General features: G+C 41.7%; 1 protein-coding gene across 4 annotated transcripts; it reads left to right on the forward strand.

Annotated features, from left to right (window-relative positions):
- Positions 1–6: 6 nt before the first annotated feature.
- PRPF40A (pre-mRNA processing factor 40 homolog A) lies at positions 7–25316 on the forward strand. Of its 4 annotated transcripts, none has more exons than XM_014957348.1 (26): positions 7–209; positions 1475–1612; positions 4345–4425; positions 6528–6558; positions 6775–6797; positions 9030–9131; positions 9228–9338; positions 9840–9960; positions 10862–10886; positions 11669–11974; positions 14367–14475; positions 14877–14941; positions 15477–15641; positions 16187–16295; positions 16623–16773; positions 17896–18029; positions 18418–18532; positions 18680–18783; positions 18966–19082; positions 19584–19721; positions 21217–21312; positions 22301–22387; positions 22474–22570; positions 22677–22738; positions 23885–24019; positions 25156–25316. In XM_014957348.1, the coding sequence occupies exons 1-26, from the start codon at positions 90–92 to the stop codon at positions 25246–25248; spliced, it is 2835 nt and encodes a 944-aa protein (XP_014812834.1). In that variant the 5' UTR covers positions 7–89; the 3' UTR covers positions 25249–25316. The 4 variants fall into 4 exon arrangements, with proteins under 4 accessions (XP_014812834.1, XP_014812835.1, XP_014812837.1 ...); XM_014957349.1 differs by having other exon boundaries at positions 18692–18783; XM_014957351.1 differs by having other exon boundaries at positions 9054–9131.
- Positions 25317–26124: the final 808 nt, after the last annotated feature.

A 26124-nucleotide genomic window follows, 5' to 3' on the forward strand; every position in this document is an offset into this window, starting at 1 on the left:
GGCTGGCGGGCCGTCCGGATTGGCCGGCCGGGAAGCCAGTCAGCCTGCTGGCCCCGCTGCTCCCGCCCCGCGCCGAGCCCGAGCCGCTCATGCCCTTTGGCCCCTCTTCGCGGCAGCCACTCAGAGGGCGCCTTCTTGGCAGGTGCAGCGGGGGCAGCCTCCTCAGCCCCTCCATGAGGCCCGGCGGCGTCGACCGCGGCTCCCTGATGGTGAGTAGGGGAGGGGGGCGGCCCGTCTCTGGTGAAAACCGGGGCGAACGGGGAAGGGGGCCGGGCCCTGGGGCGGGCTTCCGCCTCCGGAGGGGCGGTGCGGCGCTGTGGAGCCCGGGGGTTGGAGCACATCAAAAAGAAACCTTACTTGGTTGTTTTTTGTTTTTTTTTTTTCTGCTAAGGACTGTTCAAAAATGATATTTTGCTCAACAGTAGTTTTCTTATTAATAAGCTAGCACACGTGTATTTCAAGTCATTTGTTCTATGTGTATGTTTATGTTATAATGTTTGAAGGCTCCAGGGAGACCTTCCAGCCCCTTCCAGTTCCTCAAGGGGCTCCAGAAGAGATGGGGGGGGACTCTTGGTGAGGGAGGGGAGCCCTAGGAGGAGGGGGAAGGGTTTGACCCTGAAAGAGGGGAGATGGAGCTGAGATGTGGGGAAGAAGTTCTTTGGTGTGAGGGTGGTGAGAGCCTGGCCCAGGTTGCCCCGAGAAGCTGTGGCTGCCCCATCCCTGGAGGGGTTGAAGGGCAGGTTGGAGGGGGCTTGGAGCAACCTGGTGTGGTGGGAGGTGTCCCTGCCCAGGGCAGGGGGTGGCACTGGATGGGCTTCAAGGTGCTTTCCAACCTAAACCTTTCTTTTACTCTCTGATTCTTCAAAGAAAGATGCTTTCCAAGGTTTTTCCAAGGTATTCTTAGAGCTGTTGCTTCTGACTAGAACAGAAAGCTCTTACGATGTTTTGGTCATTAAAAAAAAATTGTCTGTATGCGTTTTGGTACTAGCAGTGTGACTGTACTAAGTACTAGAATAGCAGCAGGACTCAGGTTAATGCGAGAGTATGGGGATGGTTGTCAGTGTAAAGCTGTTTCAGACTTGGATGTCAGGAGTAGAAGATACTTTGTTTATATCATTGACTTTTGTGCTGTAGAATTACTCGCATTAATCATAATTGTCTGGAAGAGCATTCAGAAAGAGTTAAATTCCTAAATTCATTATGTTTCTCTGTGACAAAGCATAAGATGAAAGAGTATGGAGCATGGATTTTTTTATTTGTATGTTGGTTTTGAAATTTTAAATGGATGATGATTAACTTGGGCTCTAAGGAGCTAGGAGAGTGAATGATTCTACTTGCTGTTTTGCAGTATCAATCTAAAATTGCCCAGATCGTTTTCAGTTCGATCTCGAGCGTCTCTTTGTTATTAATGCTTTGGTGGGACTTGGGGTCGTTGGCTTCACCCTGATTTTCCTCGTTTGTTGCTGCCTTTCAGATGGGACACCCAGGCATGCCACATTATCCTCCCATGGGAATGCACCCTATGGGTCAGAGACCACCCAATATGCCACCAGTTCCTCACGGGATGATGCCCCAGATGATGCCCCCCATGGGAGGACCGCCAATGGGGCAGGTAAGACACTTTAACAAGGTTGTCTTTTTTTTTTCTTTTTTCCTTACCATAATGGTGTCAAGTAATCCCTGAGGTAGGTAAGTCTTACTGAGTAATTTGCAAACGGTAAGGTTTATAATTCAGGATATTTTGTGCCACAGTTCCTATCCATGCAGAAACTCTTCTCATTTGTAACAGCTAATAGACACGCCTCATGTGGAACTTAGATTGTAAATAGCAGTAGGTATGAATCCGTGGTTTGTTTTTTATTAAGGCAGTTAAATGTGATTGAAAAATAAACTTGGCCATTCAGATTGACAGTTGTCAACCTGGGTTGACAGGTAGAGTAGCCAGAATCCCACCTGTGCTTGTTGCAAATTTAAAGCTTTTCTTTTCAATAATCAAAGATCCTTTCCTGTGTAGTTTCTGATTAAATTCTGAACTTCTAAAAGAAGCAATTCTCAGTCTGGATATAATAGGTGTTCTAGATAGATACTACTTGTGCTAATGATTTGTGTAAATAGAACCTGAGTGTCATCAACTAGACCTGGAGATAGAGTAGACCAGAGCAGACAGAGGATGGCAAGAAAGAGTAACCCTTTGAGAAGAGCCCACAAGGTCACTCTGGAAACTCAGTGTCTTCCTTTGCAGTGCTTGGATAGAGTGTGGTTTTGTTTCTTTTTATTTTTTTATTTTTTTGTAGCTGGTGTAAAATGGCTTGGTAGGAATCTTCAGCATAGTTTTGCAGCCTAGTAGAGCTGGTGGAAAAATAATGCAGTTTTAAAAGATGAGGAGGATTTGACCAAGCATGAGCTTTTGTGTGTGTTCATTAGAAACTTAAATAGCAGTTATTTTCTATTCCTCTACTTCATAGTTCTTTTATAGCTTCTGTTCCACTGTTTTTACTCTCATGTATTGAATATTTCAATCTTTAATGTTTTAGTGAGTAATGTGGAGAACTTGGGACTCTTTGGTAGATGCAGGGTAAAAATCTCAGCGTAAGTGCCGTGGCAGAGAGGAGATGAGCAGCTCAGTGACCCTGCAGCCGTGAGGATGGGACAGGACAGGGATATGCTCACGCCTGAACTAATGTGCTGGAAGTAACAGCTCATGTCGGGTTGTTTCCTTGAAAGATAAGCTCTTTTCTTCCAGCAGATATCAGAGGTTTCTTTGTGAGGCTTTGCAGGATGTAGCTTTTTTCCCCCTTTCTGAGGGGAACCCCCGTAGGGCAGATACTTTGTGTAGATACCAGCAACACCCTCCTGTCAGCGTCGTTCAGAGGAGGGTCTTTTGGAAAAGAATTCACTCTCCTTCCCAATTATTTCTTTTTAGTTTCCTGAATTTGGGTTAGTGTTATGCAGAAACCAAGCAGTGCACAAGGTTTCTTCAGGACCCAAGCCAGGGCTTTTAAGAAGTTCCAGGCTCAAAGCCCCCTTAGTTGCAAGTAGCGATGGGGCAAGAGTGCTTTCTTCTCCTGCTTCTACAGGATGGCGAGGAATAGGAGGGGCCGCCTTCCAGTCTTTCCTTCCTCCCTCACCCTCCCAAGAAAACCTTGTGGATTTGAGGGTGGAGCAGTAGCTCTGCCACATAGCCCTCTCTCCGCACGAGATGCAAGATGAGGAGAGTGGTAACCAGAGGCTCCCTGAAGATACAGGGGGATGGGGTCACTTGGCCAGCCTGCCAAGGACAATAAAGGTAAAGGGGCATAACGCAAAGGTTGAAAGGGGGTTGACTTCAAGACCTGTTTGGGATGAGTGGCCAAAAGTTCATGTTCCTAATGACCTAAATTATATGTCTTGTTTGCTTTGCCACTTTGTTATGGCTTCTTAGTTCTTAAAAGCCAGCAAAAATAAGGAAACGTGCAAGGTATTAAACACTTTTTCAGTAGCATTTTTGACATCCTTTCAGAGTGTCACTTCAGTGAGATATAACTTCTGCATAACTATCCCTTTGAGACTATGAGCATAAATATTTGGGCAAAAGCTACCTTACCTGAGTAGCAGTTCTGTGGGTTTTTTGGTCTCATTGGACCACCCCACAAACTCAGATACAAGTCTAGACTCAAACTTTTCATTTCTGTAGTGTGGTAGATCCCCATGACCAAGTTCACACTGTTATGTGGTTTAATATTGTATGTCTATATTAAGGCTTTTTCCCCCCTAGACCTTTAAAAAAAAAAGAAGAGTTTGGAATTGTTTTAGAGCATTGATGTTTAAACTTAATAGCGCTCTCCATCTTGAAGTTGTTTGCAGAAATTCCTTATTCTAGCATCCCTGTAAAGTGTTTCTTCCTATTTGTGAGGTAAGGGGGAAGGGAGACAGGTTGCAAGTTGTCAAAAAACATGAGCAGAACTAACCTCAGACTTGGAGTTTACCTTTCCTTTGCTTAGTTTGTTCCGTGTGGCCTTGGAATTTTGCAGAAATGTTTCCCAACCTTTTATTTTGCCTGCTTTAACTAACAGATCTCACATCTTACCATTTGCTGTTGTTCTTTTGTAGTTTAAATGGTGGTCTTTATTAATAATTTCATATCAGACTTTGGAAAACTCTAGACATGTCATTCCTAACGTCTGTTTTGTAGGAGTGTAATGAAGGGAATCAGCATTCTACAAACCTGCCATTCTTTTTGCTGCCGAGTGATTTAAAGGGTTTTTAAATAAAAGCTAGTAGCAGTTAATTCCTTTTAAATAAGAATGAAAGAATCCTCATGTTTAAAATATCGTAAAATATATCTGAAATACTTTTTAATTATAGATGCCTGGAATGATGCAGTCAGTAATGCCTGGAATGATGATGTCTCACATGTCTCAAGCTGCTATGCAGCCTACGGTCCCGGTGAGTCTAATTAAATGCTTTTAGAAAAGGTCTCTGTGTCAGTTGTCTTTACTTGAGCCTGGGTGTGCTTGTATTTTTTTTCTTGGATTAAGAAAAAGGTATTGCTGATGGCAATTAAGTTTTATCTAGCTCTTGAATTATTGTAAAAAGTGGGATTTCTGCGAGAGGCAGAGCCAGTGATACTCGGTGTCCTGTGGATTTTCATCGGTCTTTAAACCCTTTTTCTGTCTGGATTCTGCTTCCCATAACGGTTCCTGCACCCCTGGCCTCCTCCCTTGTCCCTCACCTGCTTTGGGAGGGCTAATTGACTGCTATGTATCTGATTTTCTATAAAAGTTTCTGAAATTCAGCATGTTTGAAATCATGAGAAAAGTTTGCTGATATAGGTGTGAAGAAGTTATTTGGGTGGAAATGGAGTGGGAAGAGTTAATGGATATTATAGATTGTCTCTTTCTGAAGTGGAAAAGGCTAAATTTCTTTCCTATTAACATAGTCTTTTTGGATATTTAAAGTAACCATAGGAGATCTGCTTACAAACATTTCTATCCACTTAAATTTAGAAATACATTATTTTTTTATTTTCTTACCATGCGGATACTACATCCCCATGTCAGGTTTCATCCTTGTAGAACACTGTATTTTTCTGTAGTACTAAGCACAAAACCTTTGCTACTGCTTTTGTTGATTGTTTTTAAAAAAATAAGTTGGTTAATACTCCACATCTTTTTTTATTTTTCATTAAGAATTTGCTGAAAGAGATCTTTAATTCACCTACTAAATAGGCTATGTGTATCCAGATGTAGTGTGCTAAGTAGTCCATCTGCCCTCTGGAGTAATGAGAGAAAAATCACAAAGACACAAAGTTTCTATAAAATAAATAGAGAAGGGACTGTTAGGAGAAGGATGGGACATCACCTTGACATGTACTAGATGACTGAAGATTCATACCAGAGAAGGGATGTTAATTATTTTAATTAACAGTGGAGAAAAACTTAAGTTTAAGGCATGGGCTTTGTCAGACACTAGAGAATCTGCCTGTTAGTTATGAGTTTGTGCTCATGGAGCTGCTTCCCAATGTGCTACATATTTTAGAAGCTACCAAGTAGGAAAGATGTTAGTGATTTTCTTCCATTTCCCATACAGAAGTGTTCATGAATTTCTGACAAGTGATGCTCTTGGAGAATTTTGAAAGAATTTCACACCTTCAGGGAAAAATCTTAAAAAAAATTCTGTGGCCCAAAGAGACTTAAAAGGAGAGGGAGAGATCAGTGCTAAAATCAGTCTAATTTTGAGTTTTACTGTATGTTTTTACATATTCTGGCTTGAAGGTAGATCACCTGGTTTTCTTATATGGGATTAGGAATAAATTTTGATTGAAATAAAGGTTCGTTGATGATTCAACTTTTGATGATTCAACAGTTTAGTTCTGTTGGATAATAGCAAACAAAATTGACCCAACGTGATTTCTTCTCTCTCTGTAGCAGTTTTTACTTAGAGGAGTTTTTTGTTAATCAAATTTGTAGAAGAAAGCTGAAAGGTAAACCTTAGCAAAAGATAAACCTGCAAACTATATTTTTACCTACAGAAAAAGAAAAAAATTGGGAAAACTCTATTTGAATCCCGTTAATCTTTTCTCTCAGTTTAAAAGAATTTCAAGAAGGGCATCTGCAGGAGCTTTGGTTGTTTGCAAGCAGTTTTATGAATGCAACAAATTCAACACTAATACATTCAAAGGCTTATGCTACATAATTACAACAGAAGCCTACTAAGTTACTCCAGCAGAAATTCAGATTTTTTTTTATTATCCTTTTTTCCTCCCAACCTGCTCATTTGGGAGATAAAGATGTGTATTGGAATGATTGCAAGGGAGCCCCTGCTGTAGTTTATTGTATATATTGCCTCTCTGAAAAGTAGCCTGATGTTCCTAATTGCTTCTTTAAGGAGCAGTAATAATTCAGTGGGTGGTGGGAAGCTGGGAATCCATACTCAAGGCAGCAGAGAATTGTGTTGCTGAAAGCACTTGTTTGAATATGTCCTGTATTTATTGATGATTTAATTACAATTGCACTCAGTGCTTAAATATCTGTTGATTGTTTCTACAGCCAGGGGTGAACAGTATGGACGCCCAAGTAGGTGAGTATAAACAATATGTTACCATTTCAAAGTAGTTAACCAAAATTAAGTGAAGTATTTAAAGAAAAAAAAAAATACTTCTCTGTAAAATATGATTTAGCATTTCAGTAACCGACGTCTTCATTGATTCCCAGAAAATTTTACTTTCGAACGTTCATTAGTCTTTGTATAGAAAAATACATCAACCAAACATTTTTAATTTTTTTTTTTCCCCAGGTGTAACACCTCCTGGAACTCAGGTATGTGAAAACCAGAACAGTAGAAGATTGCAATAGCAGTGTGGTGTTGGGCATGTGTGGCTTTGCGGGTTTAAAAGAAAACCTGGTGTCTTATTTTTCTGCTCATACGGAGCTGCTTTGCTTATTTGACTGTCAGTCTGTAATTAATGTTAATATTTAAAGTAGCTGTGTTTTCTGTTATGTTTCCTCTCATTTCTGAGCACTGAACTCTGTCTGTTTCTAGTTCTTCTAGTGTGCAAGGCAGCAACAGGAAATGTTGGAAATTAAAGAAAATTTTTACAGGGAAAGGGTTATGAAGCCTTGGAATGGGCTGCCCAGGGAAGGGGTTGAGGCACCATCCCTGGAGGGATTTAAAAGAGTGTCTGTTTCTAGTTCTTCTAGTGTGCAGGACAGCAATAGGAGGTGTTTCTTGTGATGTTTGTAGGTCTTTTTGCCCTGCCTGAGCAGTGAGGGCATTGTAGCCTAGATTAGATACCTGGGTGTTTAAAACTGGCTGCTTTCTTGTGATGTTTTTAGGTCTTTTTGCCCTACCTGACCGGCAAGGGCATTGTAGCCTACATTAGATACCTGGGTGTTTAAAACTGGCTGCTTTCAGATTTAAATCTTGGCAAGCATTGGGCTAGGTGATACTCAGGGTAGAGATGGGAGTTTATTTGCTCTGAAGAAGATTGAAGGTTGCTTCTCTATCTGTCTTGTTCCTCTTTTTTCCTTCCATATCAGTGCCCAGCTTATAAACACTTTTAGGTTAAAACCAGGAGCTTTCAGATTTAAATCTTGGCAAGCATTGGGCTAGGTGATACTCAGAGTAGAGATGGGAGTTTATTTACTCTGAAGAAGATTGAAAGTTGCTTCTCTGTCTTGTTCCTCTTTTTTCCTTCTGTATCAGTGACCGGCTTATAAACACTTTTAGGTTAAAACCAGGAAGGCCCTATAAGCAGTTTTTCGTTTTACCTACATTTGGGTAACTTCTTGCCTGCTACATATTAACGAATATTGTGTTTTAGCAGTTCTAATGTGTGTAGCAAAATTTGTCAGGCAAACCAGGACAAAGGATTAAGTCTTCCTTGCTGTTCCTTAACACACCTGCACTTAGCAGGAAAAAACAGGTCAAGGTTCTGGTATTGTTCAGTCCCGTGTGATTTATTGGAACCTTTATTAGCATTGTCAGCCTACTGAGAGTTTTGTTGCCAAACACTTCAACAATAAAAAGAGAATAGCCTATAAAGTTACCCAGAATAATTTTGAAAAAATCTCTGTGGTTTTTGAAGGATATCTTTATATCCTGACATCAAAAGAAAGGTCATCACCGCTTCATCAGTTCGCTGTTGATAATTTAGCTTAACTTCTCCCCCCACTGAAGTCTTGACATTACTTGAAATTTTCTTTTGTTAGTGTCTTGTGTGTTTGTGGGAACAGAGTGTAATTCAGTAGTTTAAGGGGGAATAAATATTGGGTAGGTTGCACGGAAGGTGATTTAGCGTAGGCTGAACTTGGAAACAGGAAGGTGGCGTGGGGGCCAAACTGACTTCCTAGGTGTTTTTTAGTAATCTTCCACCTTTCCACCAGCTGGGAAACTGCTGATGGAACAGAACTGGTGCTGTTTATCTCAACATTGAAACTTTTGAGTCATGAATTAATGTAGGTTTGAACTGAGGTAGGCAGGTCATCTAAAAGTAATTTAGAATTTTGTCTTTCATGGCACCCTGGATGATGATAAATAACTTTCAGTCACTATCAGAGTTCTATTTAAAATTTTGTAAATACTAAATTACTTCTCTAGAGGCTATCCCAGACATTTACCTTTAGTTTTTAAGATGATAAAGGAAATAGTTTGGCTAAATAATAGAAGAGGCAGAATCAGTAAAAATAGTTATGTGGCCTCAAAGATATCCCATTGTAAGTTTTTTGGTTCAAAATTTGGGGATGTTGCTTCTTGAAGCAAATTTTTCTTAGTTTTGAAAACATGGTGTGCTGCTGAGACTTTCGCTTGGAGCATTTAGGGTCCTGTCACACTCACTTTCACTTTCTTTTCGGATGGTAATTGCTGCCTTGGGTCGCTGAATGGGAGCGGGGTGTGCGAGACTCTTAATAGCTCTTCTCACAAAGAAGTAGCTGACTTAAATGTGTTTAGATTTTTGGCTTGCTGTCTTTCCTGTGCTGCTGAATTACTTGGTATATTTGATATACACACTCAAATGGAAAAAACAAATATTAACCAGAATGTCTTTTCAGAGCTCTGTTTTGTTTCGCCCTCAGACAACGCATCCCGTGGTTTGTGCAGCCCAGCAAACTGCCACAACCAACAGCTCTGTTAGCGACGACCACTCCAAACAGGTTTTTCCACTTGCATTTAACTTTTCAGTGCCTTTTGATACCAGCTCAGTCAGCAATTATTGCTCATCGTTAACGGTATCTTTTTCTTTTTCCTAGAAATCTACCTGGACAGAACACAAATCACCCGATGGGAGAACATATTACTATAATACTGAAACAAAGCAGTCTACGTGGGAGAAGCCAGATGATCTCAAAACACCTGCTGAGGTAAATTAAATTCAAATAAAGATTATTGTACTATGAGAGTTTGTGTGAACACAAGCATTTAGTAGCAGAACTCCTGTGCAGGAGGGTAGCTCTGCCAATAGATTATTTTCTTCCCAATGGGAGCAAACTGTTAAATATTTGTATCGCACTCCTTATGTTGGTGGAACTTGAGGCTGCAAAATGGACAAAACTCTCTACACTTCTCCTGAATTTTTAGGTAAATTTTCCACATGAAAAAAAATGGCATTCTTTAATATTTAGTTAAGTAATGTGTTTGTTTAATGCTAAGGAGGATTTTCCATGGAAAGTATATGCCCACATTCATTGATCCTTAAGTTATTTCTTGGCGTAGTGTTTGTGGCTCATTTCTAGCTACCCCTTTAATTTTAAAGCACCATTGTAAGTTTGATTTTATGTTTTTGTTTTCTCTCTGTTAGCAATTGTTGTCTAAGTGCCCCTGGAAAGAGTATAAATCGTTTGGTTTTGTTTTCTCTCTGTTAGCAATTGCTGTCTAAGTGCCCCTGGAAAGAGTATAAATCTGATTCTGGCAAGCCCTACTATTACAATTCCCAAACAAAGGAATCGCGCTGGGCAAAACCCAAGGAGCTTGAGGATCTGGAAGGTAATGTTAATGAAAATGGGTAGGGAGGGTGGCAGTGATTGCAAGCTGTGCATATGCCTGACTTCAGGCAAAAATTTGCCATCACAGCATAGCACTCAAACTTCTGTAAAGGAATTAAATCCACAGGAATAAGCTTTATGTAGTAGAGCTTCTAAGGAGCAGTTTTGTCTCCTGTGTCCTTACCACCATTCCTTTTTCCATTATACTTTTATTTCTTCCCCATTTATGTGGCAGCAGCAGCAGCTCCCCCTCGTGTCCCTAAAGGGGAACTGAATTATGCTGTGGCTGATTCAAGGCTGGTATCAGTTTGCTTTTAATTTTTGACCCAAAAAAAATTATTTTGAGAAACTATGATGTGGCATAAACATGAGTAATTTTTTATTGCCCTTCAGTATTATAAAGGCCATGTCCCTTTTTGTAATAATGTCCTATGATGCTGTGCCCCCTTTTTTTAACTTTTAGCATGGTTTTGTTTGGTGGTGTAAGGGAAATAAGATCTTGGTGAGAAATCTACAAAACCAGGTGGGGTAAGAAATGAGTATTTTAAACTGCAAAGACTAAGCATCAGTGACTTAGAATAAAAAAGAAGGAAAGATCTGTTTCAGTAAATCTAACTTTATCGGTTCTTTAAGATAGTCTTTTAAAGTTAAAATAATTATTTTAAACTAAGAAGTCGTTCTTTATGTGCCCTTTTCTTTCTTTAATGGGATTTCTAAATTTTGGGTTTAGTCTGAATTGATTTCAGTCTTCAAAGGGCATAAATATTAAAATTATTGATAGTAGTGAAAATATTTAACGCTATACTTTTATTAAATAATATTAAAAGTAACTTTTTACCATGTGTATATAAAGTATTTTTTAAGCTGTATTTTGATTTATTTTTTTTCTCTATCTCCTCTAGCAATGATTAAAGCTGAAGAAAACAGGTATGTTTTGAATGGCGTGCTAATGTTTTTATGTTAAGCTGCTTATTTCTTAAAAATGGGATCTAGTCCTTGAAGCTTTAAACATTCTTCTCGCAGCTTTTCATTCCAAATCGTGGCTTAATACCTAAAACCTCAATTTACCCTGGGTTTCTTTGTAACTGAAATGATTGATCTGATTGATCCTGTTTCAGTGAAGCCTTTCCTTTCTCTGAGCTGAGACTGGGGTGTGTTCTTCTGAGAAGTCTTTGTAACTCAACCTAAAAACTCGGCATTTCACTGAATTTCACTGAATTTTTAGAGTTGGAAGGGACCATAGAGATCATCCAGTCCAACTCCCCTGCTAAAGCAGGACCACCCAGAGCTTGTCAGAGCATGTTACTCAGGAGCATCCAGGTGGGGCTTGAAGATCTCCAGAGAAGGGGCCTCCACACCCTCCCTGGGCAGCCTGTTCCAGGGCTCTGTCACCCTCACCGTGAAAAAGTTCTTCCTCATATTCAAGTGGAACCCTTTATGTTCCAACTTGTGCCCATTGCCCCTTGTCCTCTCACTGGCAACTACTGAAAAGAGCCTGGTTCCCTCCTCCCTCAGCCCGCCCTTGAGATACTTGTAGGCATTGATAAGGTCTCCCCTCAGCCTTCTCTTCTCCAGACTAAAGAGTCCCAGCTCTTTCAGCCTCTCCTCATAAGGGAGATGCTCCAGTCCTTGAATCATCTTTGTAGCCCTTAAACCCTTCAGTTGTCCCCTTCTTGTGTGTGATGGCTCCTGTTTTCTGATGCCTCCAGCACAAAGCCTGAAGACTCCACTCCGGCGGCGTCGGCTCCGGCGGCGGCAGAAGCAGGGAGCGCAGCCACGGCCGCCACGACGGCGGAGACCGCCGGCGCTGCCACCACCACCACGGCAGCCTCTGCTGGTACAGCAGCCCCCGAAGCAGAATCTGCTGCAGGTGCTGCTGGGGAAGGTGAGAGCACTGGCACCACCACCACCGAGGAGCAGGGACAGGCAGCTTCTGGCTCTGCCACGCAGGAGCAGAGTGGAGAAACTGCGGCCAACGCAGCAGATGACTCTTCCAAGCAGGAGGCCTCAGCAGAGTAAGTGAAATGACCAAAAGCATGGTTTTGCTGCAGTTTTCTATTTCTGGTTTATCTTCGTTTGGTGGTGGCCAGGCTTCTTGGACATCTGGTTGTTTCCTCAGTGAAACGTGAACATGAGTCAATGACAGCAGAGAAGAAATGAGTGAGAGAGAGAATATTAAATCTACTTTTAGAAAAGTTAGCATCTTCCCCTTGCCAACGCTCCCCCAAAACTCTTACACCCCACAGAGAGCACTCGTGCCTCAAACACTTTGTAAAGTTTTGGTAGCTGTAAGAGTTTCCCAGAGTGATGTTATGTGCTTCTGCTTTCGTAGTGCCCTGGTTTGAGATAGAGCAAAACCATTTTTCAGTAATTTTACTTTTCAGTTAAGTCTCTTCTAACCAGCTGCACTCTCTGAAATTAATGGTATGTTTTTCAGACAGGGTCTGCTTCTAGCAGTGGTAAGGCCTGATGTTTATAGTGAATACCAAGGGATGGGATGCAGAGAGGCTCTTGCTTATACTAATTGATGTAACAACTAAGGTCAGCTAACTTTTATGTGCTCTTCCAAGCAGGAGGCCTCAGCAGAGTAAGTGAAATGACCAAAAGCATGGTTTTGCTGCAGTTTTCTATTTCTTCGGGGATCTGGTTTCTCTTCGGTTGGTGGTGGCCAGGCTTCTTGGACATCTGGTTGTTTCCTCAGTGAAACGTGAACATGAATCAATGACAGCAGAGGTGAAATGAGTAAGAGAGAGAATGTTAAATCTACTTGTAGAAAAGTTAGCATCTTCCCCTTGCCAATGCTCCCCCAAAACTCTTACACCCCACAGAGAGCACTCGTGCCTCAAACACTTTGTAAAGTTTTGGTAGCTGTAAGAGTTTCCCAGAGTGATGTTATGTGCTTCTGCTTTCGTAGTGCCCTGGTTTGAGATAGAGCAAAACCATTTTTCAGTAATTTTACTTTTCAGTTAAGTCATCAATGACAGCAGAGGTGAAATGAGTAAGAGAGAGAATGTTAAATCTACTTGTAGAAAAGTTAGCATCTTCCCCTTGCCAATGCTCCCCCAAAACTCTTACACCCCACAGAGAGCACTCGTGCCTCAAACACTTTGTAAAGTTTTGGTAGCTGTAAGAGTTTCCCAGAGTGATGTTATGTGCTTCTGCTTTCGTAGTGCCCTGGTTTGAGATAGAGCAAAACCATTTTTCAGTAATTTTACTTTTCAGTTAAGTCTCTTCTAACCAGCTGCACTCTCTGAAATTAATGGTATGTTTTTCAGACAGGGTCTGCTTCTAGCAGTGGTAAGGCCTGATGTTTATAGTGAATACCAAGGGATGGGATGCAGAGAGGCTCTTGCTTATACTAATTGATGTAACAACTAAGGTCAGCTAACTTTTATGTGCCCCGTTGGAGGGTTGGAAGTGGAACAGTGTAGGGGGGTGGCACCTGCAGTGAGGAGCAGACAGGGCATTTGACCCAGAACTGCCCAATGGGGTGTTCCATCCCATGGGCATCATGCTGATGACAAAGGCTGAGGGATCAAAGGGGTCAGGCTCTTCCTTCAATGGCCAGCGTCCAGGGAGGACTCTCTTCTACTGCCTTTGATCCTAATCTGTGTGTCCCTGAATCCAGTTTTCATCCACCACTGAGTCCAGTCCCAGTGCTGGCCAGTGATGTGATCCTCATCCTGGGCGCTTGAGATTGGCTTTATATCTATTTATATATATTTCATTATTTTCTTATTATTGTTACTGTCTTGTATAATATTTTATTAAAGCTGGTTTAGTTTTTTTCACCTCGTAAGTTTCTCTCCCTTCCCATTTTGTCACTTGTTTAGTGGGGCCAGCCCAGCCTGAACCTCGACACACGGATCTGTGCAATTGGCTATCATTAGAAGAAAATTCAATACTAAGTAGACCTTTATCTGTTCCACCAGAAATGAGATCCTTTGTTTCTTAATAATTGAGAACTGATCAGGTGGAGAATTATAGCTTATTATGCTTTTTATCATTCAAAGAAACCTCCGTGCTGTGGGGGATAAGAGCCATCAGGAGATAAAACACGCTTTTTGCCCTTAATTAGGCACACCCCTTTATATTTTTATATTTTATATATGTATAAGTATTCCTGCTAAATTTCAGCGTTATATTTTTATGAATCATTTCTAGATAACTTGAGCAGGTAGCCAATTGCATAAGGGATAATACTGAAATAGTTTGCTTTTTTTTAATCAGTTGTGTACGGTGCCTGTAAGGAAAAGTCTTACACAAATTGTGTGTATCATAGAATTGTGTGGCTTTATTATTTTTCTTTGAGTTGCTATTTAAAAAACTCATCCTATCTGATTATGTTGGCTCTAACTTAGGAAAAAAAATGGGTAAATAATAAATTTACTGATTTTTTATATATAGTGGTGCTTCGAAGAAGGAGGACGACGATGCCCAACCAGTTAAAAAAACCTATACGTGGAATACAAAGGAAGAAGCAAAGCAAGCATTTAAAGAGCTGTTAAAAGAAAAGGTATTTTGGTCAACTATTCTTAATGCTTTCTTGAACTACAAAACCAGCATTTGCCAGAAATTGCTGGACTTCTTTTTTTTTTCTGCTTAGCTTTGTTTTTCCCTCAGAGTGTATGAGATCTGCTTGTGCTTTGGCTGCTGAGTCAACATGGTTTTATAGGGCACAAACTTCCAGAAGAATTTATTGTAGAAATGGCAATAATCCCAAAAGTACCTTGTTTCATTTTCCATGTTGACTGTTAATAAAATATAAATAAAACCTGTGACAAAGAATGTTGTCTTAACCTCAAAAGTGTAGTGCGTTTTTTTTTTGTTTTTTCATCGGGGCTATTTTTTAAGGAATCAGTCATTGTTGGGTGTTGGTTCTAAATCTAATTAGTTAATGATTTAATGTCTTCACAGCGAGTACCGTCCAATGCTTCTTGGGAACAAGCTATGAAAATGATCATTAATGATCCTAGATACAGGTACTGCTTGATTCTTTCCTCCTTGAATTTCTACACAAGTACTATTTTAGGGAGTTTGACTTTGCTGACATAACTTCTAATTTTTTTAATAGATATTTGTGACCATGTACAGTTGTCAGAGAACTTTTTTCACTTCCTGTGAAAAAAAATTCAAGTCCTAGGCTTAATTTTTCATTGGGGAAAAATGTGGCAGTTGTTGGGTGTATTTCATGCTATTTATATTATTTGTGGTTGATGTCTATGATAAAAAATAGTTTTATAATGTAAAATGTGTAAATGCAACCTGAAGGCATGATAGTAGCTTGTGTTTTGATATTACCTGCTTTTATTAGTAAGTGCTTGATTTTATTGCTTTTTTTAAATGATCTTCCATCAATCCTGAGGGAGAGGCAGGGTGATGACTGGCCACTAGATTATATTTAATTTTGTTTCAAAAATCTGGATTATTCAGATCTGTTATCTTATGATTCTTTGGTTTCGTTGGTTTCCCTTTTGTATAATTGACACTGTTGTTTTCTTTTTCTTTGATATGAAGTGCTTTGGCAAAATTAAGTGAAAAAAAGCAAGCTTTTAATGCTTACAAAGTGCAAACAGAAAAAGAAGAGAAAGAAGAAGCGAGATCAAAATACAAAGAAGCTAAAGAATCATTCCAGCGTTTTCTTGAGAACCATGAGAAGATGACATCCACAACAAGATACAAGTAAGATCTAGATATATGAAGTTTATATTCTTTTTTACTTTACTTTTTTTTTTTTTTTTTTTTTAATTTTTACCAGCCTTTACTAGTTTGCCAAGTTAATAATCAAATCTTGCTGGTTTGCTCTTGGTGAGTGCCAGCCTGGAACCGTAAGTTTTATAGCAACACAAATAGTCTCATTTTCATAGAATGTATATAAGACCAGGCAAAAAAAACCCAAGTGAGTAAGTGCTGATGATAATGTGTTGGGGTTGAGCTTCTAATAAGTAGGTACAAAAGATGGCACAGAGAGGAGTCTTATATGACATTTAAGTAGTTTTGATAGGTTGTTGGTGGAAGTTCAATTTTTAACTGTTTCCTTTGTTTATAAGAGATAGGAGGGTGTTACAGAAAAAGTTTCCCAAGACAGAAAATGAAGGAGATGCCACACAAAAGCAGTGCTACTTCCAGTATTACTTACAACATTAGTGACCTCTGTTGTAAGCCAATGGGACAATTTAAATCAGCATTTACCAATAAATAATTGTATGTTTTTTGTTTTTGTCCAGAAAAGCTGAACAAATGTTTGGGGAGATGGAAGTCTGGAATGCGATATCTGAGCGTGACCGACTTGAAATTTATGAAGATGTCTTGTTTTTTCTGTCTAAGAAAGAGAAGGTGACTTTCTTTCAAACTTCTCTTTTCACTTGGTACCTGTAAATGAGTTTATACCTGTAGCAGTATCTCTAAGAGATGAGCACCGTTTCGTGAGCTTTCCCCATCTGTGGGGAACAGAGATAATAGTCCTGAAATGGTTTGGCTGTGGATGTGAGCAATAATAGCATGTAGAAATTATATGTAGGTCAAAATTGTATTAAGTACCTTTGTATGCAAACAAAAGATTAATTTTGTGTTGTCTTGAAGAACAAACTTCAGGGGTTGTGTATTTTTGTCGGTACAACCTCAAATTTAACAACAACAAAAAATAATGCATTTTCTCCTCAGGAACAAGCCAAACAGTTACGAAAGAGGAACTGGGAAGCTTTGAAGAACATACTAGATAACATGGCCAATGTCACTTACTGTACCACGTGGTCGGAGGCTCAGCAGTATCTGATGGACAACCCTACGTTTGCAGAAGACGAGGAACTTCAGAGTATGTAAAAAGTCTCAGCATTTCTTGTTGGAAGAGGGGAATGGATTTGTCTTTAGCAATGAGGACTCCTGGCTGGGTATGGCTTGCTCCTGTGCAGGCTAGAGCTGCCATGACTACCCCAGAGGGGTTCAAGGCCAGGTTGGAGGGGGCTGTAGAGCTGCCATGACTACCCTGGAGGGGTTGAAGGGCAGGTTGGAGGGGGCTTGGAGCAACCTAGTCTTGGTGGGAGGTGTCCCTGCCCAGGGCAGGGGGTGGCACTGGTGGGGCTCCAACGTTCCTTCCCACCCAAACCATTCTATGTTTCTGTGGCAGCTTCTGAGCAGCCTGTGTGAAGGGACCTGTCTTGTTTGGTTTCTAGAAAACACATCAGTTTCAAAAATCATTTCTGATTAACCCTGGTGATAAAGGATACATTTTTGGTGGGGCTTGAATTGCCTTAGTAGTTGTTAGCCTTGGAAATTAGAAGAATTATTTGATAACATAATCTGTGTTGCAAATACTTTCACTACCTTTATTTAGGCTGAGGTCCTGCTGTGTTTGTTTTCCTAGAAAAGTAATTATTTTTACTTTCTAGTGTAAGAAAGCAGTTTCTGAAATTAGAATTATTTGATAACGTAACCTGTGTTGCAAATACTTTCACTACCTTTATTTAGGCTGAGGTCCTGCTGTGTTTGTTTTCCTAGAAAAGTAATTATTTTTACTTTCTAGTGTAAGAAAGCAGTTTCCTCCATTATGAGCACATTTTTTCTTCCGTGTTTTAAGAGCAGCATGTGCTTTTACACAGCTTATAAAGCATTTGACAAAAGATGCTCTGTGTTTTTACCTCTGTCCTGTGATTTTAAGATCCCTGTGGTGGAGTGGGAAGATGCACAAGTGCTCATCCACAACACTTTTTTTTTCTCATAAAGGCTTCTATGCTCTCTGTTGGCAATGATCATTTATCCAGGTTGGGGGAGGTTGGCTTTTGCTGCTGCTCAGATCTTCATGTATTTCAGTGCTTGATGAAATTTCCACTCACAGTAACAACTGGCAACCATTCCCTCACAGTAAGACTCTTTCTGCAGTTAGTGGGAAGAAATACCTAATTTTTACTCCTGACATTCTGTTGTTTTCTGTCTCTAGACATGGATAAGGAGGATGCACTGATCTGCTTTGAGGAACACATCAGGGCACTGGAAAAAGAGGAGGAAGAAGAAAAACAGAAAAGTTTGCTTAGAGAAAGAAGGCGGCAGCGTAAAAATAGAGAATCTTTTCAGGTTGGTGGACTTTTCTCTTTCTGTCCTAGGTGGGTCACGATTAGATGTTCTGTAGGGCTTTTTATTTCTTAGAGCAGGCTCACAGGTGTGTATAATGAATGCATCAGTTATCAGCATTGTAGCATTTTCCCTGCTGTATAATAGATCTGCTTTCCAGAAAGCTGCAAAAGCAGGGGAAAGCAAGAGGAAACAGAACTGGGTGGAAAGGAAATGCAATTGGAACATTGGGGGATAAAGGCAGGAAGAAAGGATGATGTGAAAAGTGATTTTTTCAATCACATCTTAACAAAAATGGAATTCCAGTTATCAAAAAGTATCCATTCCAGCCGTTAGCCAAGTAGAAGTATGATGAATGGCTAAAAATTTCCTTTTCACTTGTATCTTGCAGCTCTTTTTAGATGAACTACACGAGCACGGACAGTTGCATTCCATGTCCTCCTGGATGGAGCTCTACCCAACCATCAGCTCTGACATCAGATTCACGAATATGCTGGGTCAGCCTGGTAAGAATGCTGCTTCTTCCAGCCCTGTGAAAAGGAAGGTAGAAATCTTGGACTTGGGGCAGAATAGAGCAGGGTTATTTTGTATATTTTCTAACTGTTTAAAAAAAATGCAGCTCTTTTATTAGAGCTAGCTTTTGACTTATCTAGTTTTTTCATCAGGATCAACAGCACTTGATCTTTTCAAGTTCTATGTTGAAGACTTGAAAGCACGTTACCACGATGAGAAGAAGATCATAAAAGATATCCTAAAGGTGAGAGGCCCTGGGGGGGAAAGCTTCATTATGGGGTTTCTTCTTTGAATGCCAAACCTATCATTGAAGTGACCTCTTTGCTTCTGGGAGATGGGATTTCACGTGGCGTTGACGTCGTGGGCGTTAGTGCTGAGGGGAGAGTTCCTGATTTACCTGATGCCAAAGGAGCAATTTTCTTCCAGGATAAAGGATTTGTGGTTGAAGTGAATACTTCTTTTGAAGATTTCGTTACGGTCATCAGCTCAACTAAAAGAGCTACTACTTTAGATGCGGGAAATATCAAGCTGGCTTTCAACAGTGTGAGTATTGATACATAGGAATGGTCCAAACCTTGCAATGTGAAATCTCTAGGAAAAACAAGAATTGCCCTTTATTTCACTGCTTTCATAATATTTGAGGGAGATGCTGTGATTTAGAGTGGCTTATCCTGGTATCAGCTCCCGAAATAAACATTGTAGGGGTGTATCTTTACGCAAAACGTTTCAATTTGAGAAATTCTGTGGTAGGAATGAAGTAATGTTCTCTCATTTATATGTAACTTCTCACATGAGGGATTTTTTTCTGCTTGTGTGTTTCTGTAGTTGTGGCCTGTATGATATACTGACTCTATTTTAGACTCTGTTTGAGCATCTAAAGCTTTAAGAATAAGTAATTGGTTAATTTTCTGTATGCCCGACTGACTAATAGAAAGCTCTAAAGGTGAACTGTCATTGGGCTTTCCCAAAAATTGCTTTAAACCGAATTATTAGTGTTCCACTTTGATACCCTTGAAATGATCTTGCGACTTCTGTTTGCTGTAGCTACTAGAAAAGGCAGAAGCCCGTGAAAGAGAGAGGGAGAAAGAAGAGGCTCGCAAAATGAAGCGGAAAGAGTCTGCCTTCAAGAGCATGTTGAAGCAAGCGACCCCTCCGATTGAGCTGGACGCGGTCTGGGAGGATGTACGTGTCACCACTTCCTTAAGAAAGTCTTTCCAAATAGATTTAACAGGCTGCTCTGCATAAACCTGTGTTCTCTACGCACTTAGTGGTGCTGTTTATAGAACTTAGACCCATAAAATCATAGACTCATAGAATCATTCAGGTTGGAAGAGACCCTTGGGATCATCGAGTCCAACCATCTCCCCTACTCTACAAAGTCCTCCCCTACACCATGTCCCTCAGCACTGCATCTAAACGGCCCTTAAACACAGCCAGGGATGGGGACTCCACCCCCTCCCTGGGCAGCCTGTTCCAATGCCCGACCACTCTTTCGGTGAAAAATTCCTTCCTAATGTTCAATCTAAACCTCCCCTGTTGGAGCTTGAAGCCGTTCCCTCTCATTCTGTCACTAATTACCTGTGAGAAGAGACCAGCACCAACCTCTCTACAGTGTCCTTTCAAGTAGTTGTAGAGAGTGATGAGGCCTCCCCTCAGCCTCCTCTTCCTCACACTAAACAGTCCCAGCTCCTTCAGCCGCTCCTCATACGATTTGTTTTCCAGCCCCCTCACCAGCTTCGTTGCCCTCCTCTGCACTCGCTCCAGCACCTCCAGATCTCTCTTGGATTGAGGTGCCCAAAACTGGACACAACACTCCAGGTGTGGCCTCACCAGTGCTGAGTACAGGGGCACAATCACCTCCCTGCTTCTGCTGGTCACACTATTTTTGATACAAGCCAGGATGCCATTGGCTTTCTTGCCCCCCTGGGCAACGGCCGGCTCATATTCAGCCGTTTGTCAACTAGAACCCCCAGGTCTCTTTCCTCCAGGCAGCTCCAGCCACACTTCCCCCAGCCTGTAGCGCTGCAGGGGGTTGTTGTGGCCCAAGTGCAGGACCTGGCACTTGCCCTTGTTGAAACTCATGCCGTTGATCTTGGCCCAGTGATCCAATCTATCTAGATCCTCTTGCAAAGCTTCCCTATCCTCCTGGGAGTCAACACCCCTGCTTAGCTTGGTATCATCTGCCAACTTGCTGATGATACAAAAGTTGTCCTGTCGTTCAGTAAAGTTTAACATTTGATGTGAATAACTTCATTCCATTGATACTTTAATTTCAGTACAATTCAAAATGAGACAACCCTAAACCAAATCCACCTAAAAGGAACACAAAAACCCACCACCCTCCCCATAAAGACTAATCACACAAAGCCCCCAACCTTGATTTAAATGGAGATAAAGCACTCTGCTTAGCTGAAAGCCTATTAAATTCATTCTTTAAAAAAAACAAAACACCTCTAAAAACCTTTTTTGTTGAAGTGTGCTTTGTATAAAAAGGTGTGTTCTAACAAGCTGCATGGCTGAAATGGGACAGGCAGGGAAAACCAGCCTGGCTCTGCAGGTCTCCAGCTGTCCACCATAGGACAGTACAATGGCTTTTTCAGCTGCTGAAATTGCCTTTTTTTTATTATAATTATTTTTATTTCTGAACGGCAGCATTTCATTGCTATTTTCCTTACAGATCAGAGATAGGTTTGTGAAGGAACCAGCGTTTGAAGACATCACTCTGGAGTCGGAAAGAAAAAGAATATTTAAAGATTTCATGCACGTACTAGAGGTAATTATTACTTAATTTTTCCTGAGTAGAGGATATGAAAGGATGTTTTAATTGATTGGCTCTTAAATTGCATGGGAAGAGAGAGGGACTTAACAGAAATCAGTAGAATTCTATTACAGTGGAGGCTGTGTGTTACCTAAAATTAATGGATATTAAAACCTCATCTTGAAAGTAAGGAACTGAAGAAACAAGTTACAGTTATTTGATATTATTTAACATATAGTTCTTCTTTTAATCTCCTTCCTTACAAGAATTTTCGGAAGTTAATACCAGAATTCCTGTTTTGTTTTAGAGAAATTGTTTGTTGCTGTGATTTTGTACAAAACCTGATGAAATTGGACATAGAGCTGCGGTATTTTATTCACTACAAATCTGGAACTTCAAGGACATAATAAGCTCTGCAGATGTATATTATTTTTTTTTTACTGCAGACAGTGTTTTTCTGGTGTGCAAACGGGAGGATGTAGTTCAGTGTCATTCTTGTTGAATAAGGTGCTGCTTTTTCCTAGAAAATGCGAGATTTGATTTTGCAGCACGTGCACCACGGGTTTGGTGGTTGGATTTTTTTTTCAGCTTTTCCTAGAAAATGTGAGATTTGATTTTGCAGCACGTGCTCTTTGGGTTTGGTGGTTGGATTTTTTTTTCATTTTCTGGAGTTTGTAAGAGCTTTTAAAATGGCTTAATTTCAGAACTTCATATTTGGCAGAGTGAGGTGTGCAGTGTGTTTTAGGCATTCTTGAGCAGGGGAGCAATTGGGAGCAGGAGACTGAAGCTCTGGGCATCCTTGCTCTTTGGTGCTTGTTATTACTCCTTCAACATGGCAATATCGGTAGCTCTTGATGGGTTTTGACCCAATAAATGCCTGATTTATTATTTTTTTAACCACTGCTGGCTGTCGATGCCTCTGTGGATGATAAGAAGCATCATTACAGCTTCTTGCTGTGTCCTACAGACCAGTTATAACGTTGTGCCTTCTCTTGCCCTTCAGCACGAGTGCCAGCACCATCATTCGAAGAACAAGAAACATTCGAAAAAATCCAAAAAGCACCACAGGAAGCGATCGCGGTCTCGCTCGGTAAGGTCCTTCCTGGGGTCTTAAAACCTCCTTCCATCACTGTTCCTGATGCTGTGGTCCTGCTAACGTTGGGTTTGTATCTCCAGGGCTCGGAGTCTGAGGATGATGACAGCCATTCAAAGAAGAAACGGCAGCGTTCGGAGTCGAGATCGGTTTCTGAACGTTCTTCCAGCGCAGAATCCGGTAGGAGATTATTTCTTTTTCTTTGTTTTTTAAATTAGCATCCCTGTTCTGCTGCTGGATCTTGACCCTTTTATTGATGTGTTTGTCTTTCTCCCTGTGTCTGCAGAGAGGAGTTACAAAAAGTCAAAAAAACACAAGAAAAAGAGCAAGAAGAGAAGACACAAGTCTGTAAGTGCAGTTAATTTTTTTTTTTTGGAGTTAACTAATGACCAGTTTGGCACCTCGTGGTCTCAGTAATCCTTTTTTGATCTCTAATCATCCTTTGGAGTAGGGACTGTGTGAGATCAGACTGGAGGGTGGATATTGGTGATGAGTTAACTCTGTTACATATACCTGAATATTAAACCATTCAAGACTGCTGAATTTTTGGGGTTTAACTGCGACCATTCGAGCAGGCGTCGAGGACTGTCCTAGTAACCCAGTATTTGCTGTTTATGGGGGCAAATCTTGGTGTTGGCTGTTTCTGTGGAGAGCTGGGAACAAGCCCAGCTGTCTTCTCCTCCTGCCTGATGCTGAGCATCGTTCCTTTTGTCTGTTGAGCCTTAGGGTTGGGTTAGAAGCTTTGATACTGAATCCACTGGAGCATCAAAAGGACAGAAAGAGCAGGAAGAGCTTTCCCTCTGTATTGGTTGAGGCTAAAGAAGAATTCTTTCTTTTCCCTGGATAGAGAAAGAATATTGAGTCTCTGAACTCATCTTGGCTGCAAAACTCTTCACAACTCGATTTATTCTGTTTCTGTAACTTCTGAGCAGTCAGCTCTGCCCTTCACTGGGCAGTGTTCACAAGGAGGGGGATGTTAATTGTTAGCTGCTGAGTAAGATGTTAGTGCTAAAGGGTTGCAGCCCAGAGGGTCACACAAGCTTAGCATCTCTGGGATGAAACTGGGATAAAAATCACAGTCCTGCCCCCTGATCCCTCACAGTGTGGGTAATATCCAGTAAAAACCCAGCAGCTTTAAAGCACTTGAGTGGAACAGACAGTTTTTTCCCAGATTTCACCCTTTCTGGGAATCTTAAGGAATGAATGGATTTGTGCAGAGATTTATCTTAGGGCACCCAGTGTGCACTGGGGATGGTGAAAGTTTTTCTGCACTGAACAAACCTCTCCCCTCTTCTTTTCCAATCACTTCAGTGATGTTTCTGCATTACTTACTTCTGCGGTGGTTAATGGGATGTGCTTAATTAGTAACCACTTGAAGCCGTATTTCTAATGTGGCCTATATTGAAATGAAGGCAGACTTTTCGGAGGTGTGGTTATTCTGTCACTTAATGTCTAATATATTTCATATTAATATTTTCCCCTTTATTTACACAGGACTCGCCAGAATCGGATGTTGAACGAGAAAAAGACAAAAAAGAGAGGGAGAGAGAGAGCGAGAAGGACAGAGCCAGACAGAGATCGGAATCAAAACATAAATCTCCTACTAAAAAACGGCCTGGAAAGGATTCTGTAAGCTCTGTCCCCCTCTTCCCTGGGGCTTTGGGCTCACGTGTCAGCAGGGTGCTATGGGGTAGAACCCAACCTTTAGAGGTTTGCTTTAAATAAGGTGCTAAAGCTTTATTTATGTTCAATTTGTAGATAAAAAGGATCAAATGTTCAAGTGGAGCTTAATGATCCTTTGCCCTCGGGTAGTGCTTTGTTACAGAGGGGTGAAACTGCTGTGTGGTGCTGAGGGACATGGGTCAGTGGTGGCTTTGTCAGTGCTGGGTTGATGGTTGGACCTGCTGATCTTAGAAGGTCCCTTCCAACCTTGATGATTCTGTGATGAAATGCCACTTATTATTGCTGGTTGGCATGAGGCATGAATGAGGCCTGGTCCGTGCTCTGACAGCGCAGCCAGTGTGGCCAAACTGCCCCTCTTTTTTTCCATCTGATGGGCTGGATTGATCCCAAAAGAGATGAGCAGCCAGAAGTTCAGTGCCTGTGGTGCTGGGCTGAGGGGGAGACAACCTTAGTGGAACAAAAGCTCCCCAATTCTTGCACTTCTCAGGCTCGTGGCTGCTGTCCTGCTCCTGGCTGTGATGCTTCCACGTGTTGATGCTTTGGGAGGGGCTTAGAAGAGCATTTTCAAAGACACATCAAAGTGTTGGGATGAAAAGCATAAATTTCTTTTGGCTCAGCATCTTTGGGGGCTCCTCAGGGTGGGGGGGGATTATTTGCTTCACTCAGGTTGAGTTGGGGGCGGTGTCCTTCTGGATGACACCCCATAACGTCCCCCCTTCCTGGAGGGGATGGAGGGCAGGTGTCTGCTTCTTATGGAGTCTCCTTAAAATAGAAAAGCCTTTTCTTCACATCGAAAAGCCTTTTCTTCACATAAAAAAGCTGCTTTGGCCTCCAGGTGCCTTTGATAAAAACAACCGTATGGCCTAACGAGGGCATCTTCTGATGAAGATGGGGGTGATGAAGCAGAGGCAGGACCTCAGCTCAGGCTGCCCTGTCCTCCTCGCCCTCCCTGGTTCCTCCTGCCGCCCTGGGGGGGGTTTTGGGGACCTTCCTGTGCCCCCCAGCTCGTCCTGCTGGGTGACAGTGGGGCACAGTGTCACTGGTACCTGGTGCTGACCCGTAACCCCGGCTTCTCTCCGCAGGGGAACTGGGACACGTCGGGCAGCGAGCTGAGCGAGGGGGAGCTGGAGAAACAGAGGAGGACTCTTTTGGAACAACTGGATGAAGATCAATGAGAAACCGTTTATTTATACCAAATATGTTTACATTGTGGCATAATAAAAGAAACCAATGTCTAATTCAGGCCGTGGGTTCCGATATCCTGAGTTCCGTTGCTGAAGAGACAGCGGGGTTTAATTTTACCAGATAAATACATTATTTAGGGGCCTGGCATCAAATCTAGAGAGAAGAGAAGGAAATTCTGAGGGGGAAGGTGTCTGGCCTGGACCCCCCCACCCCAGGAGAACTCCGTGCCCCCTGGATTTCTCTGCCAGCCCCGGGGAGCATTGGCACCTTTCTAGCAAAGCATCCCAGGGATGGTCCTTCCTAGAAAGGCGCTAACGCGGCGTAGGCAGGTAAAATTCCATTTTTAGAGAGACTCTTAATATAGTTCCTTGTGGTTTAATTTGTATTATGGATGTATTTTTATTTTGGAAAGGGGGGGGAGTAATGAATCCATTCCTTGATCTGTACCGCAAAAAAAACCCAACAAAATATCAAATATTAGTGTCGGTGGCCAAAGCAGCGCTGAGCTTTTGTGTGGAAGGGGAGCTTGGAGCTCCTGGCTGAGATGTGGGTCCAGGGACCCTCTTGGAGGGAATTATTGGGGTAAATGCTCAAAGCCCTGGAGCTGCAGTTGCTGGGAACAGGCCCGGCCCCCCAAAACCTTCCTTTGGAGGGGGGGGAATCTCAGCGTTTGTCTTCACAGTAAGAAAATTTATAAATCAAACTCCAGTTGTAAATGCATTTCCATGTTAATTGCCTTAAGAACCTGCTGAAGAATGTACCGGGGGTGTTGGCTGACCCCTCCCCGCGGGAGAGGGAAGGAGTTGGTGGCCCAGCTCCCCTTTTTGGTTGCCTGGGGCTGCTCGGGGGGGGGGGGGGTTTCCCAC

The sequence above is a fragment of the Calidris pugnax genome, unplaced genomic scaffold (assembly GCF_001431845.1).
Source record: "Calidris pugnax isolate Ruff unplaced genomic scaffold, ASM143184v1 scaffold256, whole genome shotgun sequence".
Taxonomy (NCBI): Eukaryota; Metazoa; Chordata; class Aves; order Charadriiformes; family Scolopacidae; genus Calidris; species Calidris pugnax.

Bases quoted from the DNA above. Each gene is read 5' to 3' on its own strand.
- PRPF40A (XM_014957348.1), top strand. From the start codon at position 90: ATGCCCTTTGGCCCCTCTTCGCGGCAGCCACTCAGAGGGCGCCTTCTT. The intron at 11,975-14,366 runs GTAAGTGAAATG...TTTTATATATAG, and splicing joins AAGCAGGAGGCCTCAGCAGA to TGGTGCTTCGAAGAAGGAGG. The intron at 18,784-18,965 runs GTGAGAGGCCCT...ATTTTCTTCCAG, and splicing joins TCATAAAAGATATCCTAAAG to GATAAAGGATTTGTGGTTGA.